This window comes from Scyliorhinus torazame, chromosome 13 (genome assembly GCF_047496885.1).
Source record: "Scyliorhinus torazame isolate Kashiwa2021f chromosome 13, sScyTor2.1, whole genome shotgun sequence".
Lineage (NCBI taxonomy): Eukaryota > Metazoa > Chordata > Chondrichthyes > Carcharhiniformes > Scyliorhinidae > Scyliorhinus > Scyliorhinus torazame.
Genome location: NC_092719.1, coordinates 19,572,307 through 19,585,722, shown reverse-complemented (window position 1 = coordinate 19,585,722; position 13,416 = coordinate 19,572,307). Strand labels below are relative to the sequence as shown.

Here is a 13,416-nt window from a genome sequence, read left to right as displayed (position 1 = left end):
ATACAATACTCCATTACTCCCCCTTAGTTCCACAAATATATACAGTTTTCAATAATAACACCCCAACTCCGAACCAAATGGCTAATGCTACCCAACTGATCTTCTGTGGATTTCTCTCACAATCCCCCCAGATAATTGTCAAATGAGGGCTCCCAAACTCTACTCCCAAAAGGATAGGCTTTAAAATCTTCTTTCAAATAATGCTTTCCATCAGTTGTTTGCATTAAGAATCCATTCCAGGATTTCCAACTATCCTTTCAAACCAAGTATCCACTCCATTTTCTAACAAGGAACGCAGGTTTCCACCAGGTTTTTCACCTCTCCTTTCAGGTTTCTCTTGTCTTAAATTATTTTACACCAACTCTGAGATCTAGCAGCCGATTTTCACAACTATTTCAATTAATGTCTCAGTCTGTGGTAAATTCATGTAAACCTTAGAACAATGGCAGATATGTTTTTGGACTCTCATGAGCCAATTTTTTTTGGGTTTTATCTGGAGCTTTACAGAACAGTACTCTGCTCTAGTTACAATTCTTCTTTGTTCCTTTAACTTCAGACTTCGTGGAAACTTCTCTTCATTTTTCTAGTTTCCTTAACTGACTGCTCGTTAAGTTTCTTGCAATTGTTTTCCTAACCATTACTCTATAGTATGACCTTTCTTCCAGCAAAGCTGAGAGATGTTCCTTCTCTTGCCTTCTAAAACCAACTGCTGTGAATTCAGCTAAAAACTACATTCAAAAAACCTTCTTGTCCTAAAAAGGAGCCCTTGTTTGCTAAGCAACAACTGCTATTTCTCCCAGCATGTTTAGCCTGCATGCTGTAACCTTCTCTAAGCACAATAGAAGCACAGTCTGAGCTGACAAAACCCCCACATATACAAAAACCTTTGTCTAGCATTAATCTAGTTAGTGTTTTACACCTTACACTTAACTAAATTAAACCCACTTAAGTCTATACCTTCTTTCTAATATTCAACAATACAAATATAAATCCCTTGAAATGAACCCTGTTTTCCTGTGTAATGCAGTGACTGACAATCAAACATTGAAGTCATTCTGTGTTGGCAAAGTCCCACAATGGCAATGAAATGAATGGCTGCTAATTTATTATATGCAATTTGTTGAGTGTTTGTAAATTGTGTAGTGGCCTCATGAATCAGGTTTTAAGCAGTTAACCTCCTATTATCTCCAATAATAATGCAGTACGCTGGCACAATGGTTAGCACTGCTACCTCACAGCACCAGGGAATTCAATTCCAGCCTTGGATGACTGTCTGTGTGGAGTTTGCACGTTCTCCCTGTGTCTGCATGGGTTTCCTCCGGGTGCTCCGGTTTCCTCCCACTGTCCAAAGATGTGCAGGTTAGGTGGATCAGCTATGATCAATGCACGGGGTTGCAGTGATAAGGTGGGGGAGTGGGCCTAGGTAGAGTGCACTTTCAGAGGTTCTGTGCAAACCCGATGGACCAAATGGCCCCTTTCTGTACTGTAGGGATTCTATGGAGCTAACCTTACCATCTGATGCCATTTAGAATAAATCCCTTCAGAAACTGTTGATAGGTAGGCAGAATTCTTTGGTGGGAATTATATGTGATATACATGATCTGAAAGTGGTATCCTTTGAAAGACTTATCTTTAAACTCAAGGAGAAACTTGTGGTGTAACAAGATGGTATGTTATGTTTTTGACATGTCATGCACAAATCAAACACATGCTGTGATGAAGCAAGCTACATACCTTATGCCCAGGAGATCCAGATTGACCAATTGGGCCTCTGAAACCAATGCCAGGCTCTCCCTGGAAACAAAGTGGAGCCATTATAATGTGCACTCTGATTGTAATTATGATGTGAATCATTTTTTTCCAATTCATTGTAGACATAGGATGTGATTTAACCAGAAAAAAAATCTATTTTCGGTTCTGGGCATCTTTATTGGGATATTTCTTGTCGGTTGCAATGCTATTCAATGGCATTTTGCCTTTTTTATCGCCTTGGGGAGCTTTTCTCTGCTGAGACCGCACTAAGGAGTAATTTCCTGCTGGTGAGCCACCTCCCCCCCCCCCCCCCCCCCCCCCCCCCCGTTTTCAAACCCCCACCACCTCCCCATTCTTTGGAGGCCCTGGGAATGCCCCCTCAGCCCCCTCCATCCAACAGCTAAGGCCCCCAGGCCCGATCCCTGACAGTACCAACCTGGAACACTGTCAGTTTCCCTGCTAGCCTGTCAGTGCCACTGGGTCAAGGTGACACTTGTGGCACTGCCAAGGTGCCAGTCTGAAAGTGCTAAGGTGCCTGGGGGAGTGCAAGGGTACCACCCTAGCCTGTCCCTGACCACCCGAGGGTCTCCAATGGCCTGGGAGAGCCCCCTAGGTGCCATTAAAATTGGTCCATGTTTGTGAAAACCAGTACTAAATGGCACCCTGGCGAGGTTTCCCAGGCACGTCCTATCAGTCCCGGGCACGGGGAGAATCCCGCAAACACATATTTAAATGAGCCTAATGCACTCATCCGTCTCACGGGACTCCATTAAATCTTGCGATGCATTTCGAATCCCACAGGAGGCAACTGCCTCATCCCCAACACCAAGTCAGACTCGATGAGGCCGTTAAATCACACCCATAATCCAATTTCAGTTAATATTTGGACTGGCACTATGCAAGAATGCAGCTCACTACCACCTTTTCAAGGAAACCAGGGATGAGCATCCTGCGTGCGAATGGAAAAGAAACTCCTTCACTGGTTTAGGTGAAATGTGTCAATGGAAGTATTAGTCTGACTTTCAATTTTCAGGTGCTGACTGACTTGTGGATTTCCAAAATATTCTGTTTTATTTCAAATTTCCATCAGGTCCTTAGGCGACCTCAGCAGTGACCATGCAGAGCTGAAGAAGCCATTATGGGGTTCCTCTGGCTCCAATTGGATAGATGAGAGCAGGATGCCAGTGAGGTGAGTTCCACTAAGCTGGGAAACAGAGGTACTGTGAGACGAGGGACAATCCAGCGAACATGTATGTCGAATTCTCTAGCACTCACTCCATTACAGATACACTCACACAGGAAAGTCCCTGTAGACAATAGGCTGGATTCTCCGATTCTGGGGCTATGTCCCCACGGCGGCGTGGGAACGGTGGAGAACAAATGTCGTAAAACGGTCACCGATTCCTCGTTTTGCTGGGGGCTTGAATGCCGGCAGCGTAGCGCACCCGGCTCTAGCTGCCAATGCGGCCCGGAGGAATGCCGGGTCCATGGCCACGCATGCGCACGGTGCCGGCCCGCGAAATAGTCCCCCGCTTCAGCTGCCTCGCGCACCCCAGACCACCACCCCCCGCAGAGCCCCCAGCCCCTGATGAAGTCTTCCCCGCCCGTGGATTGGGCCTCCCCGACTGAGTCCGCAGCAGCCACGCCGAGTTCCCGACGGATGATCCCAAACGCGGCCGACACCATCGGGAACGTGGCCGGTCGGAGGCGGAGCATCGGGGGGCGGGCCTCAGGCAATGTCCTGAGGCCATCGATACATGGTGCGGCGTGCTCACAGAGTACGCCGCTTTGGAGGGGGCGGAGCATCGCGAAAACAGCGCCACGCCCAATTTGGTCGTGAACTGTGAATCTCCGGCCAATCGCTGAATGCGATTTCGGCGTCAGCAACCAGAGAATCCAGCCCCACGTGTTTCTGACCCACACTGGTTTCGAACATGAGCTTCCTACCTTGACATCTGTATTAGGAGCCTTTGCATTGCTTCCTTTCCAGCGGAAGACTTAATAGACAGGAAAACCAGCCTCATTGCAGTGGCCAGTAGATGGCACTTTCTGCATTTGTTAATGGTGGGCTTGACCTGGCTGTAATTGATGCTGAGCCAACAGTATTGGGCAGAAATTCTATTAAATATAGGAGGCTGGTTCATGTTCCATCAGTTACAATCCCCACTTTGATCAGCACAAAAAAACCAAGAAAAGTATAGATTAAACCAAAAACTATTCAGTAAATTCTAATCTTACCTTTTGACCTTTTTCACCAGTTTGCCCTTTGGCACCCTGAAATAAAATTAAATGATTATTACAGATTATGTCACAAAGAATGAATCAGAGAAAGATTGATTAACCTTGTGAAACGGGGGGTTTTGATTGCTTTATTGATTGTTTATATAATGTATTTACTCCAAACAAGTTGGTACAATATCCATAATTATTCATATCAATGTGTTGAACTAACATTAATAACTTGAGGCAGAGATTCCAAAATCGATTTGATAAAGATAATCCGTACCGGGTTTCCTGCTGTTCCAGGTTCTCCCTGCAAATAAAGGATATATTTTTGACTATCTTTGTGATGGGACATCAGACAATGGATAAAAATTCAAATATTGCTTAATTAACATAAAATGATGAATTTAAGTCAATAATCAGCTCGACTTTCCTGAATTAAGTAAGAAATGCATACAATGGTGTTTAACCACTGTTATTCAAATGTACTCAGAGTTCCTTGGTAACAAAAGAATGTTTAAGTTGTTGATGCTCAAGGTGAGTCCAAACTGAACCCAATAATTGAAGAGGTGGCGAAGGATAGATGAACATAGTTTATTTTAATGTTTAATCTTTGAAACATTCGTGAGAACGTTATCTTTTTTGGCAGTAACAATGGAAAATGTAATAATGGATTATAAATTGTGATTTGGGAAATTACCGAATTGTAATGTGGAAACAGTGCCTCAGTTAGGACATTGGTGGAGAGAACCTTTGAAGATTTGCTCCAGCTTTCAGCTAATGGAAGAAATTACTGAGGCTTGTGGCAATAAACAATCAGTTTGGGTGGTACATTGGCATTGCAGTTAGCACTGCTGCCGCACAGCACCAGGGACTTAGGTTCCATTCTTAGGTGACTATCTGTGTGGAGTCTGCACATTCTCCAAGTGTCTGTGAGGGTTTTCTGCGGGTGCTCCGGGTCCCTCCCACAGTCCAAAGCTGTGCAGGTTAGGTGAATTGGTCATGATAAATGCATGGGGTTACAGGGGTAGGGCAGGGAGTGGGCCTAGGTAGAGTGCTCTCTGGGAGGGTCAGCGCAGACCTGATGGGCCGAATGGCCTCTTTCTGCATTGTAGAGATTCTATGGATTCTATGAGTAGTTAGCTTGGAAAGAGCTGTATAGAAGCTGTGCAAGCAGACTGGGAAAAAGCAATGTATGTATGTCCAATGTCAAGACAAGGTGCTGAAGTGTACACCGTCGTTAGGTCTTTCAAGAAAATTGGAGAATCCGCAAGCCAAAAGCTAATTGAAGGATCCCAATGTAATTTCTATCTTGAGGAATATATGTAATATAAACCATAGAATAACCATAGAACCATAGAATTCCTGCAGTTCAGAAGGAGGCCATTCGGCCATTGAGTCTGCACCAACCCTCTGAAAGAGCACCCTCCCTTTTCACTCCCCCACCCTATTCCCGTAACCCTATAACCCCACCTAACCTGCACATCTTTGGACACTATGGGGCAATTTAACATCACCAATCCACCTAACCTGCACATCATAAAGGAGAATTAAAGTTAATTCCATAGGGCTGTGGAATATCTTTTGGGTTCGCCCTAGGATAAATGAATCAAGCTTCATAATTTGGTTAAATAAAATCTCGGGGGGGCAGTAAATGTAGAACTGAATTTAAAGACAGGGGCTGGTTTAGCACACTGGGCTAAATTGCTGGCTTTTAAAGCACACCAAGCGGGCCAGCAGCACGGTTCAATTCCCATACCAAACTCCCTGAACAGGCGCCGGAATGTGGCGACTAGGGGCTTTTCACAGTAACTTCATTAAGCCTACTTGTGATTTTCATTCATTTTTCAAAGCATATGGGCGGGATTCTCTCAGCCCACGCCGGGCCAGAGAATTACCGGGCCGGGCGCGAATCGTGCGATGCGCCCCGCGCTGGTCTGCCGATTCTCCGGAGAGCGGAGAGTCGGCGCCATTGGCGCTGGCGGCGCGGCGGCGGTCGGGGGCCGCTCTACGCGGCCCTCCCCGGCAATTCTCCACCCAGGATGGGCCGAGCGGCCGCACAAAAAATCCAAGTCCCGCCGGCTCCATCCACATGTGGTCTTACCCGGCGGGACCTCGGCGTGCATGCATCGGGGCGGCCTGGTTGGGGGGGGGGGGTCTGACACTGGGCTGGGGGCTCTTTTCCTCCGCACCAGCCCCTGTAGCCCTACGCCATGTTGCGTCGTGGCCGATGCGGGAAAGGGAGCCACTCGCAGTGCGCATGCACAGACCCGCGGCGCCCATTTGACGCCGGCATCGGCAGCTGGAGTGAGTGGGTCACTCCAGTGCCGCGCTGGCCCCCTGTAAGGGTCCGAATTGCTGCTCCTGAGGGCATGTTGACGCCGTCGTGAAACGCAACAGCATTTACGACGGCGTCAACACTTAGCCTCAAGATCAGAGAATCCCGCCCAATGTGTTTTAAGCTATAGCTAAGTTTGTTTGTTTTGTTTAATTTCTCTTTATATGTACAATAAAGTTAGTTTTCATAAACCTCTTCTGACACTCTTGTGAATCTTTCGATCGTAGAGGTTTTTAAAAATAAATTTAGAATACCCAATTCATTTGTTTTCCCCAATTAAGGGGCAATTTAGCGTGGCCAATCCACCTACCCTGCACATCTTTGGGTTGTGAGGGCGAAACCCACGCAGGCACGGGGAGAATGTGCAAACCCCACACAGACAGTGACCCAGAGCCGGGATCGAACCTGGGACCTCGGCACCGTGAGGCAGCAGTGCTAATAACTGTGCCACCGTACTGCCTCGTTCGTAACGATAACAGATTGAGAAGCGATAACAACCACATTGCTGTTGGTCTGGAGTCACATATAGGCCAGACCAGGTAAGGACGGCAGATTTCCTTCCCTAAAGGACCAGATGGGTTTTTAACCACAATCGACAATGGTTTCATGGTCATCATTAGACTTTTAATTCCAGATTTTTATTGAATTCAAATGTCACCATCTGCCGTGGTGGGATTCGAATAGAACATTGTCCTGGGTCTCTGGATTACTAGCTCAGTGAAAATACACTGTGCCACCATCTCCCCCCATTTGCTATTTGTGGGTAAATTAGTGACCATGGTCTCTACAACAGGAACTGCATTTTGAAAATACATAACCTTGAGGTGCTTTGGGTCATCCTAAAGAGAGGAAAGGTACTATCTATCTGAAATTGTGTAGAAATCACATCATATAACAGAACCGAGAAATTTAATAAAGGTTACTTTGGTTTGGTGAAATGAGGTCATGTCTTACAGACTTACAACAGCAATTTGCATTTATACCCGGCTCCTCTTGTGCGGAAAGTCATTTCAGAGCATGTTGCAGTTCTCACGGGCGGGACGACCTGTGCTTTCACCTTGTTAAGTCTGACCCCAGTGTATTATCGCTGCCGGCAGACTTAACCCTTTTTCAAACCGGTTGGCTCACGCCCAACTTTTTTAAGGCTGGGGGGGAGAAGCAGTATGCTCTCCCTGCCACCCCAGTCCCATAAAATGCAACCTATAGTGCAGGTGAGGACATGGTTGCAACCTTTTGGCTGAGTTGAATCTTGTGAAGGGTATTGGGGGAATCCAGCTGGCAGGATGTTAAAGATGTTACATTTTGATGTGACGAAGGCAGCAGAAGGGTAGAGATAGTAGCAAATTCTGGGAAATGTTGCAAAAGTGGAAGAAAACCATTCCAGAAATAGAGCTGTTGTGGGGAGGAAGCTCAGTCCAAGGGATTACGGTTCTGCACCCCTAAACTCAGCCTGTGATAGCAGTTGGGGAGGTTGATGGAATTAGACCCAGATCCTCAATGCTGCTAACAGCAACTGAAGGGAATGGACTAAGTTTTTCCCACACTCGATTGGAAGGAACTTTGAAAGTTTGGCCACACACACAGGCCCTTTTCACCCTGGGAGGAAACATTGGTTTGTACGGCTGCAATGTTATATCATGTTGTAACGTATCAATCACATTAGCACATCCCTGTGGTGAACATCGCATGCCTGATTTTCTATCCATTCGTTTAAATGAAGGAAAGATTTGGGGTGATCATTACCAGAGAGTAATTCTCCTGACTGGATTCTCCTCTGCTCACTTTGCCAACACACACACAATAGCAAAAATTTTGACTATTGTTTTCTAAAAATATCTGCATTATTACAATTTTCTATATGTTTATCTAAAATATGGTAATGAACACAGAGTTTAGTGGATTTCCTCTTATTACTTACTGGGCTAGGGTAACTATATGAGACCAGAAATCAGACAGATAATTTCATACAAATGGGCCAATTCCCTTTGAAAGGGAGCCAGTCAAGGTCGCACTACTTTACAGCTGATGAAGTAATGGTATTTCAAATTATGTGTTGTTAAAGAGTAGAAGACAAGCAGGGTTACAGATCAGCCATAATTCAAATGAATGGTGGAAGAAGCTTCATGGGAGCTGAATGGTCTATTTATGTTCCTACAATACAACAAGTCGGAAATACTGGGTCTGAACCTCTGTGAAGTGGCAACCAGATTACACCTAGGCTATTATCTGGGAACTCAGCCACTCCTTTCTTCATCTGATATCTGACTCAGATCGGATCAGAACTGTCTGGTCTAGTGTGACATGTTTCTGTGGGGGAGTGGGGAGCAGGGAGGGAGGTTTCACTCATGGGGGGTGGGGGTTGCGTCAAGTGAGGGGGGGGGGGGTTTGGCTGGTTCGAATGTAGATCTGTTGGTTGGTTGATGGGGGTTCTGTTGGTTGGTTGGTTGGTTGGGATCAGGTGATCAGTGGGGAGGTGGGCGTCAGGTGGTCAGTGGGGGGTGGACATCAGGTGCTTGGGGAGGGATGGCTGTTCAGTGTGTCAGAAGATCAGATGATCAGTGGGGGAGGGGGAGGGTGGTCGGGGGGAGTCAGGTGTTCGGGGAGATCAGATGATCCATGAGGGAGAGGGTTGAGTGTTCAGGGGATTGGGTATTGGGGGGGTTGTGCACTCAGTGCGGGTGTGGCAGCCATGTGGTCAATGGTTAGTGGGGGACAAGGATCAGGTGGCAGGTGGCCAGTGAGGGTGTGAGGGGTTGTGTGGTCAGTAGGGGGGTAGGTGGTCAGGAGGGTTGGTCAGTGCGTGAGTGGTCATTGGGTGTCATGCTGGTCATAAGGCCTATGAGGATGTCGGGGGTGTGGGGAGATCCGTGGGGGGTTGGGTAGGGAACAGTACTATAGTTTCCCAGGAGTTAGGAATGGTTTTAATTGTTCTACTTATCCTGGGTAACTACTCTGGTAAGACAGTTCGGACCAACTGAAATTTGTTATTTATATCATACAATCGAATGGATTTATTGGAGGGAAATTGGAAGGTTGAACTTTCTGGCCGATTTCCATGCAAACTTTACCTAGCAATTTCTGGCGGAGGTTGGGGGGTGTGGGTGGTGGTTCTCCTGTGCATCTTTGGGGTACCCCCCCCCAACACAGCTAAAATGTGCTGGAGCTCGGAAGTTCTGGCATGAATTATGAATGTTCGGGTGAATGTGTAAACAACTGTTGACTGTCCTCGTTGGGAGGATTGGGGTGAGATGGGGTGGGGTAGTAAGATGAATGGCTTAAGAGTCAAATAGGCACCAAGATAGCATGCCTGATAATGAGAAAACGGAGTCAATCTCTGTTGCAGACACAGTAGTCTGATACCTGAACCAAGCAGATCTGCATAAAACATTGATGACTGTATCGGTGCCACTTCGTGCTCTCATCTGGACCTGGACAAATTAATCAGTTTTGCTTCCAATTTCCACCCCTCTCTCATCTTCACATGGTCCATCTCCCACATTTAACTTCCCCTCCTTGACCTTTTTGTCTCCATTTCTGGTGATAGACTGACCACCAATATTCATTGCAAACCCACCGACTCCCACAGCTACCTTGACTAGAGCTCCTCACACCCTGCTCCCTGTAAGGACTCGATCCCATTCTCCCGGTTTCTCCACCTCCGTCGCATGTGTTCTGTCGATGTCACCTTCAAAACTGGTCCTTCTGACATGTCTACATTTATCCCTAACCGAGGTTCGACCCACCTGTGGCTAACAGGGCACTCAACCGGGTTCAACCCATTTGCTGGACCTCTGCCCTCACTAGTTTCCCTCTCTCCCAGAACCATGATAGGGTCTCTCTTGTCCTCTATTTTCACCCCACCAGCCTCTGAATTAAAAGGAACATCCCCAACTCCCCATCCCCTACTCAGGGCATTTTTCCAAGCAATCACAGAAGGTGCAACACCTGCTCCTTTACCCTCTCAGTGCTTAAGGTCCAAACACTCCTTTCAGGTTAAGCAGTGTTTCACTTGTACCTCCTTCAATGTGGTCTACTGTATTCGCTGCTCCCAATGTGGACTCCTCTACACTGGGGAGACTTAACGCAGTCTGGGTGACCGCTATGCGGAACACCTTCACTCAGTCCGTAAACATGACCCCAACCTTACCGTCACTTGCCATTTTAACTCAGCACCTCGCTCTCATGTCCGCACGTGCTCTCTTGGCCTGCTGAAATGCTCCAGTGAAGCCCAACACAAGCTGGAGGAACTGCACCTCATCTTCTGGGTGGGCATGTTGCATCCCTCGGGACTGAACGTTGGGTTCGGCAATGTTAGATTTTGACCTTTCTCCCCCCATCTTCAAACCCACCTTTTCTTCTCTTTTTAAAAAGTATTCCGCATATGTATTGTCACAATGCAAAGCATCCCTCCCCCTCACGCACCAGGCCATCTGTTCTTTGTTCTTAAAGTTTCTACTCTATGTTTCATTTTCTACATTCTCCCTCCCATCCAGTCTGACGAAGGGTCCACACTCCAGGCGTTAACTCTGTATCTTTCCTGATAGATTTTGGCGGAGGTGAAGAGTTCTCCCAGCTTCCTCGGTTCCTGCTTCAGATTCCAGAATCCGCAGTATTTTGCTTATTTTATTATAGCAACATAATGTTGTCGTTTGGGCAGCAAGCCTGGCTCACTGTTGAAACCTCAGGTGTGTGGAATTGTCACCTCAGGATCAGGATTCTTCCCACTCAGCTCCAGGTAACTGTGAATGTCTAATAGGTGAAGACGATTCTGATTGGATCGGGTAACGGAATTTTGAATGATAAAATTATTACCTTATGACCTTTCTGCGACGACAATTCCAGTGCAGGAGCAGCAATCTTCATTACCTTATCCTGATAAATGAAACAAGGATCCACAGTTCAGGTAAACAAATACACCTGAGATATGATTGAGTACATTTTCTTTCAGTGGAAGCAATTTACCTTCTCTCTTTTCAACTTTCTGATATTGAGATGAGACTCCTGAGGAAAGAATTAACAAAATAAATCTATTTTATGATATTCAATAATACTTAATTGTATAGTCACCTCAGAATATAATGCAATTTTATATAAATTGTCCACTCACAAATAATGTGAAGAGCAATAACATGGGCGCGAAGTAACCACCGCATTGCACCCCGCACGTATCTGGGCGAGGGGGGTAAATAGTGGGAAAGGCCAAAATCGAGATTCGCGCCAGACGCGAACCAATTTGCCATCTAATCGTCCCACTCCGGGTGGCGAGTTCTGGATCTCGCGAGATCCAATAATATGGCGAGCATATTATTGATTCTCATTTGCATTGATTTCCATCTCATTAGCGAGATTGAAATCGAATGTAACGGGAGGTTGGGCTTGGTTGGGGGGGCTGAAGCGGTCCAGGTCAGGGGTCGCTCCTGGACCAGGGAGGTATGGGCTTTTCGTTTGTAAGGCCTTCAAGCCATCTATAAATATTGTGGATACCAATAACAGGGACAACCATAGCTATAGCCTGTCTGTCCTACCAAACGCTGCTTGTGTTTGTTGTTTGCTCCTGCTGGTGGTTGCAGGTGCCTGGACACTGCTGTTGCTGTTTCCTTCCTTTTCTGTCGCCCGAAAGAAGAACAATTTTTTCTAAGATATCTGGGTCCTGGAACACCGGGCTCAGGGAGGCGTATGAGCCCAGAAGGCAATCCGGTTTGAAACAAGAAAACGCTGTGGAACCTGGTGCGTGACATTATTCCAAATGGGCCACCTGGTGATGCCGTTGAAGAAATGCTTTTGCAGATTGCCGATGCTTTTGTTGTTGGTGTGGTGAGTGCTGTATGTAACTGGCACGTCACCGCGGGTTAAACACACGTCAAGGATATTCAACTGCTACTTGAATGGCAGTGGAATATGTGGATGCCAGAATTTGGTTCCAGTGACATTGGGCCGTGTGGGAGGGTCTGCACAGCTGTGGCTGGGGTGGGTGTGCAGAGATTTTCCAGCACAACGGGCTCGGTGGATAGCACTCTGAGAGAAGGCGTGACACGCAAGAGTGGCAGAGGCTTGGGTGATTTATGAATCCCAGGGTGTAAACCTTAACTGATTTTCGGTCTCTCTCCTTCTCCAATTGCTTACAGATATGACAATACGGCTGGTTATGGCTTGTTATGTCAGTTACAGATATGACAATACAGCTCGTTATGGCTGGTTATGTCAGTTACAGATATGACAATACGGCTGGTTATGTCAGTTACAGATATGACAATACGGCTGGTTATGTCAGTTACAGATATGACAATACGGCTGGTTATGTCAGTTACAGATATGACAATACGGCTGGTTATGTCAGTTACAGATATGACAATACGGCTGGTTATGGCTTGTTATGTCAGTTACAGATATGACAATACAGCTCGTTATGGCTGGTTATGTCGGTTACAGATATGACAATACGGCTGGTTATGTTGGTTACAGATATGACAATACGGCTGGTTATGTTGGTTACAGATATGACAATATGGCTGGTTATGGCTGGTTATGTCAGTTACAGATATGACAATACCGCTGGCTATGGCTGATTATGTCAGTTACAGATATGACAATATGGCTGGTTATGTCGGTTACAGATATGACAATACGGCTGGTTATGGCTGGTTATGTCGGTTACAGATATGACAATATGGCTGGTTATGGCTGGGTATGTCGGTTACAGATATGACAATATGGCTGGTTATGGCTCATTATGTCAGTTACAGATATGACAATATGGCTGGGTATGTCGGTTACAGATATGACAATACGGCTGGTTATGGCTGGTTATGTCGGTTACAGATATGACAATATGGCTGGTTATGGCTGGTTATGTCGGTTACAGATATGACAATACCGCTGGTTATGGCTGATTATGTCAGTTCCAGATATGACAATATGACTGGTTATGTCGGTTACAGATATGACAATATGGTTGGTTATGGCTGGTTATGTCGGTTACAGATATGACAATACGGCTGGTTATGGCTGGTTATGTCGGTTACAGATATGACAATATGGCTGGTTATGGCTGGGTATGTCGGTTACAGATATGACAGTATGGCTGGTTATGGCTCATTATGTCA

General features: G+C 46.3%; 1 protein-coding gene across 1 annotated transcript in view; it reads right to left on the bottom strand.

Annotated features, from left to right (window-relative positions):
* col7a1l (collagen type VII alpha 1-like) overlaps positions 1–13,416 on the bottom strand; it is a 435,910-nt gene that overhangs the window by 107,571 nt on the left and 314,923 nt on the right. The window contains exons 72-76 of the mRNA XM_072470919.1: positions 11,276–11,314; positions 11,126–11,185; positions 4,259–4,285; positions 3,991–4,026; positions 1,735–1,794 (exon numbers count right to left, since the gene is read on the bottom strand). Of these exons, the coding sequence (XP_072327020.1) occupies positions 1,735–1,794; positions 3,991–4,026; positions 4,259–4,285; positions 11,126–11,185; positions 11,276–11,314 (222 nt within the window). The remainder of the gene's footprint in view (positions 1–1,734; positions 1,795–3,990; positions 4,027–4,258; positions 4,286–11,125; positions 11,186–11,275; positions 11,315–13,416) is intronic.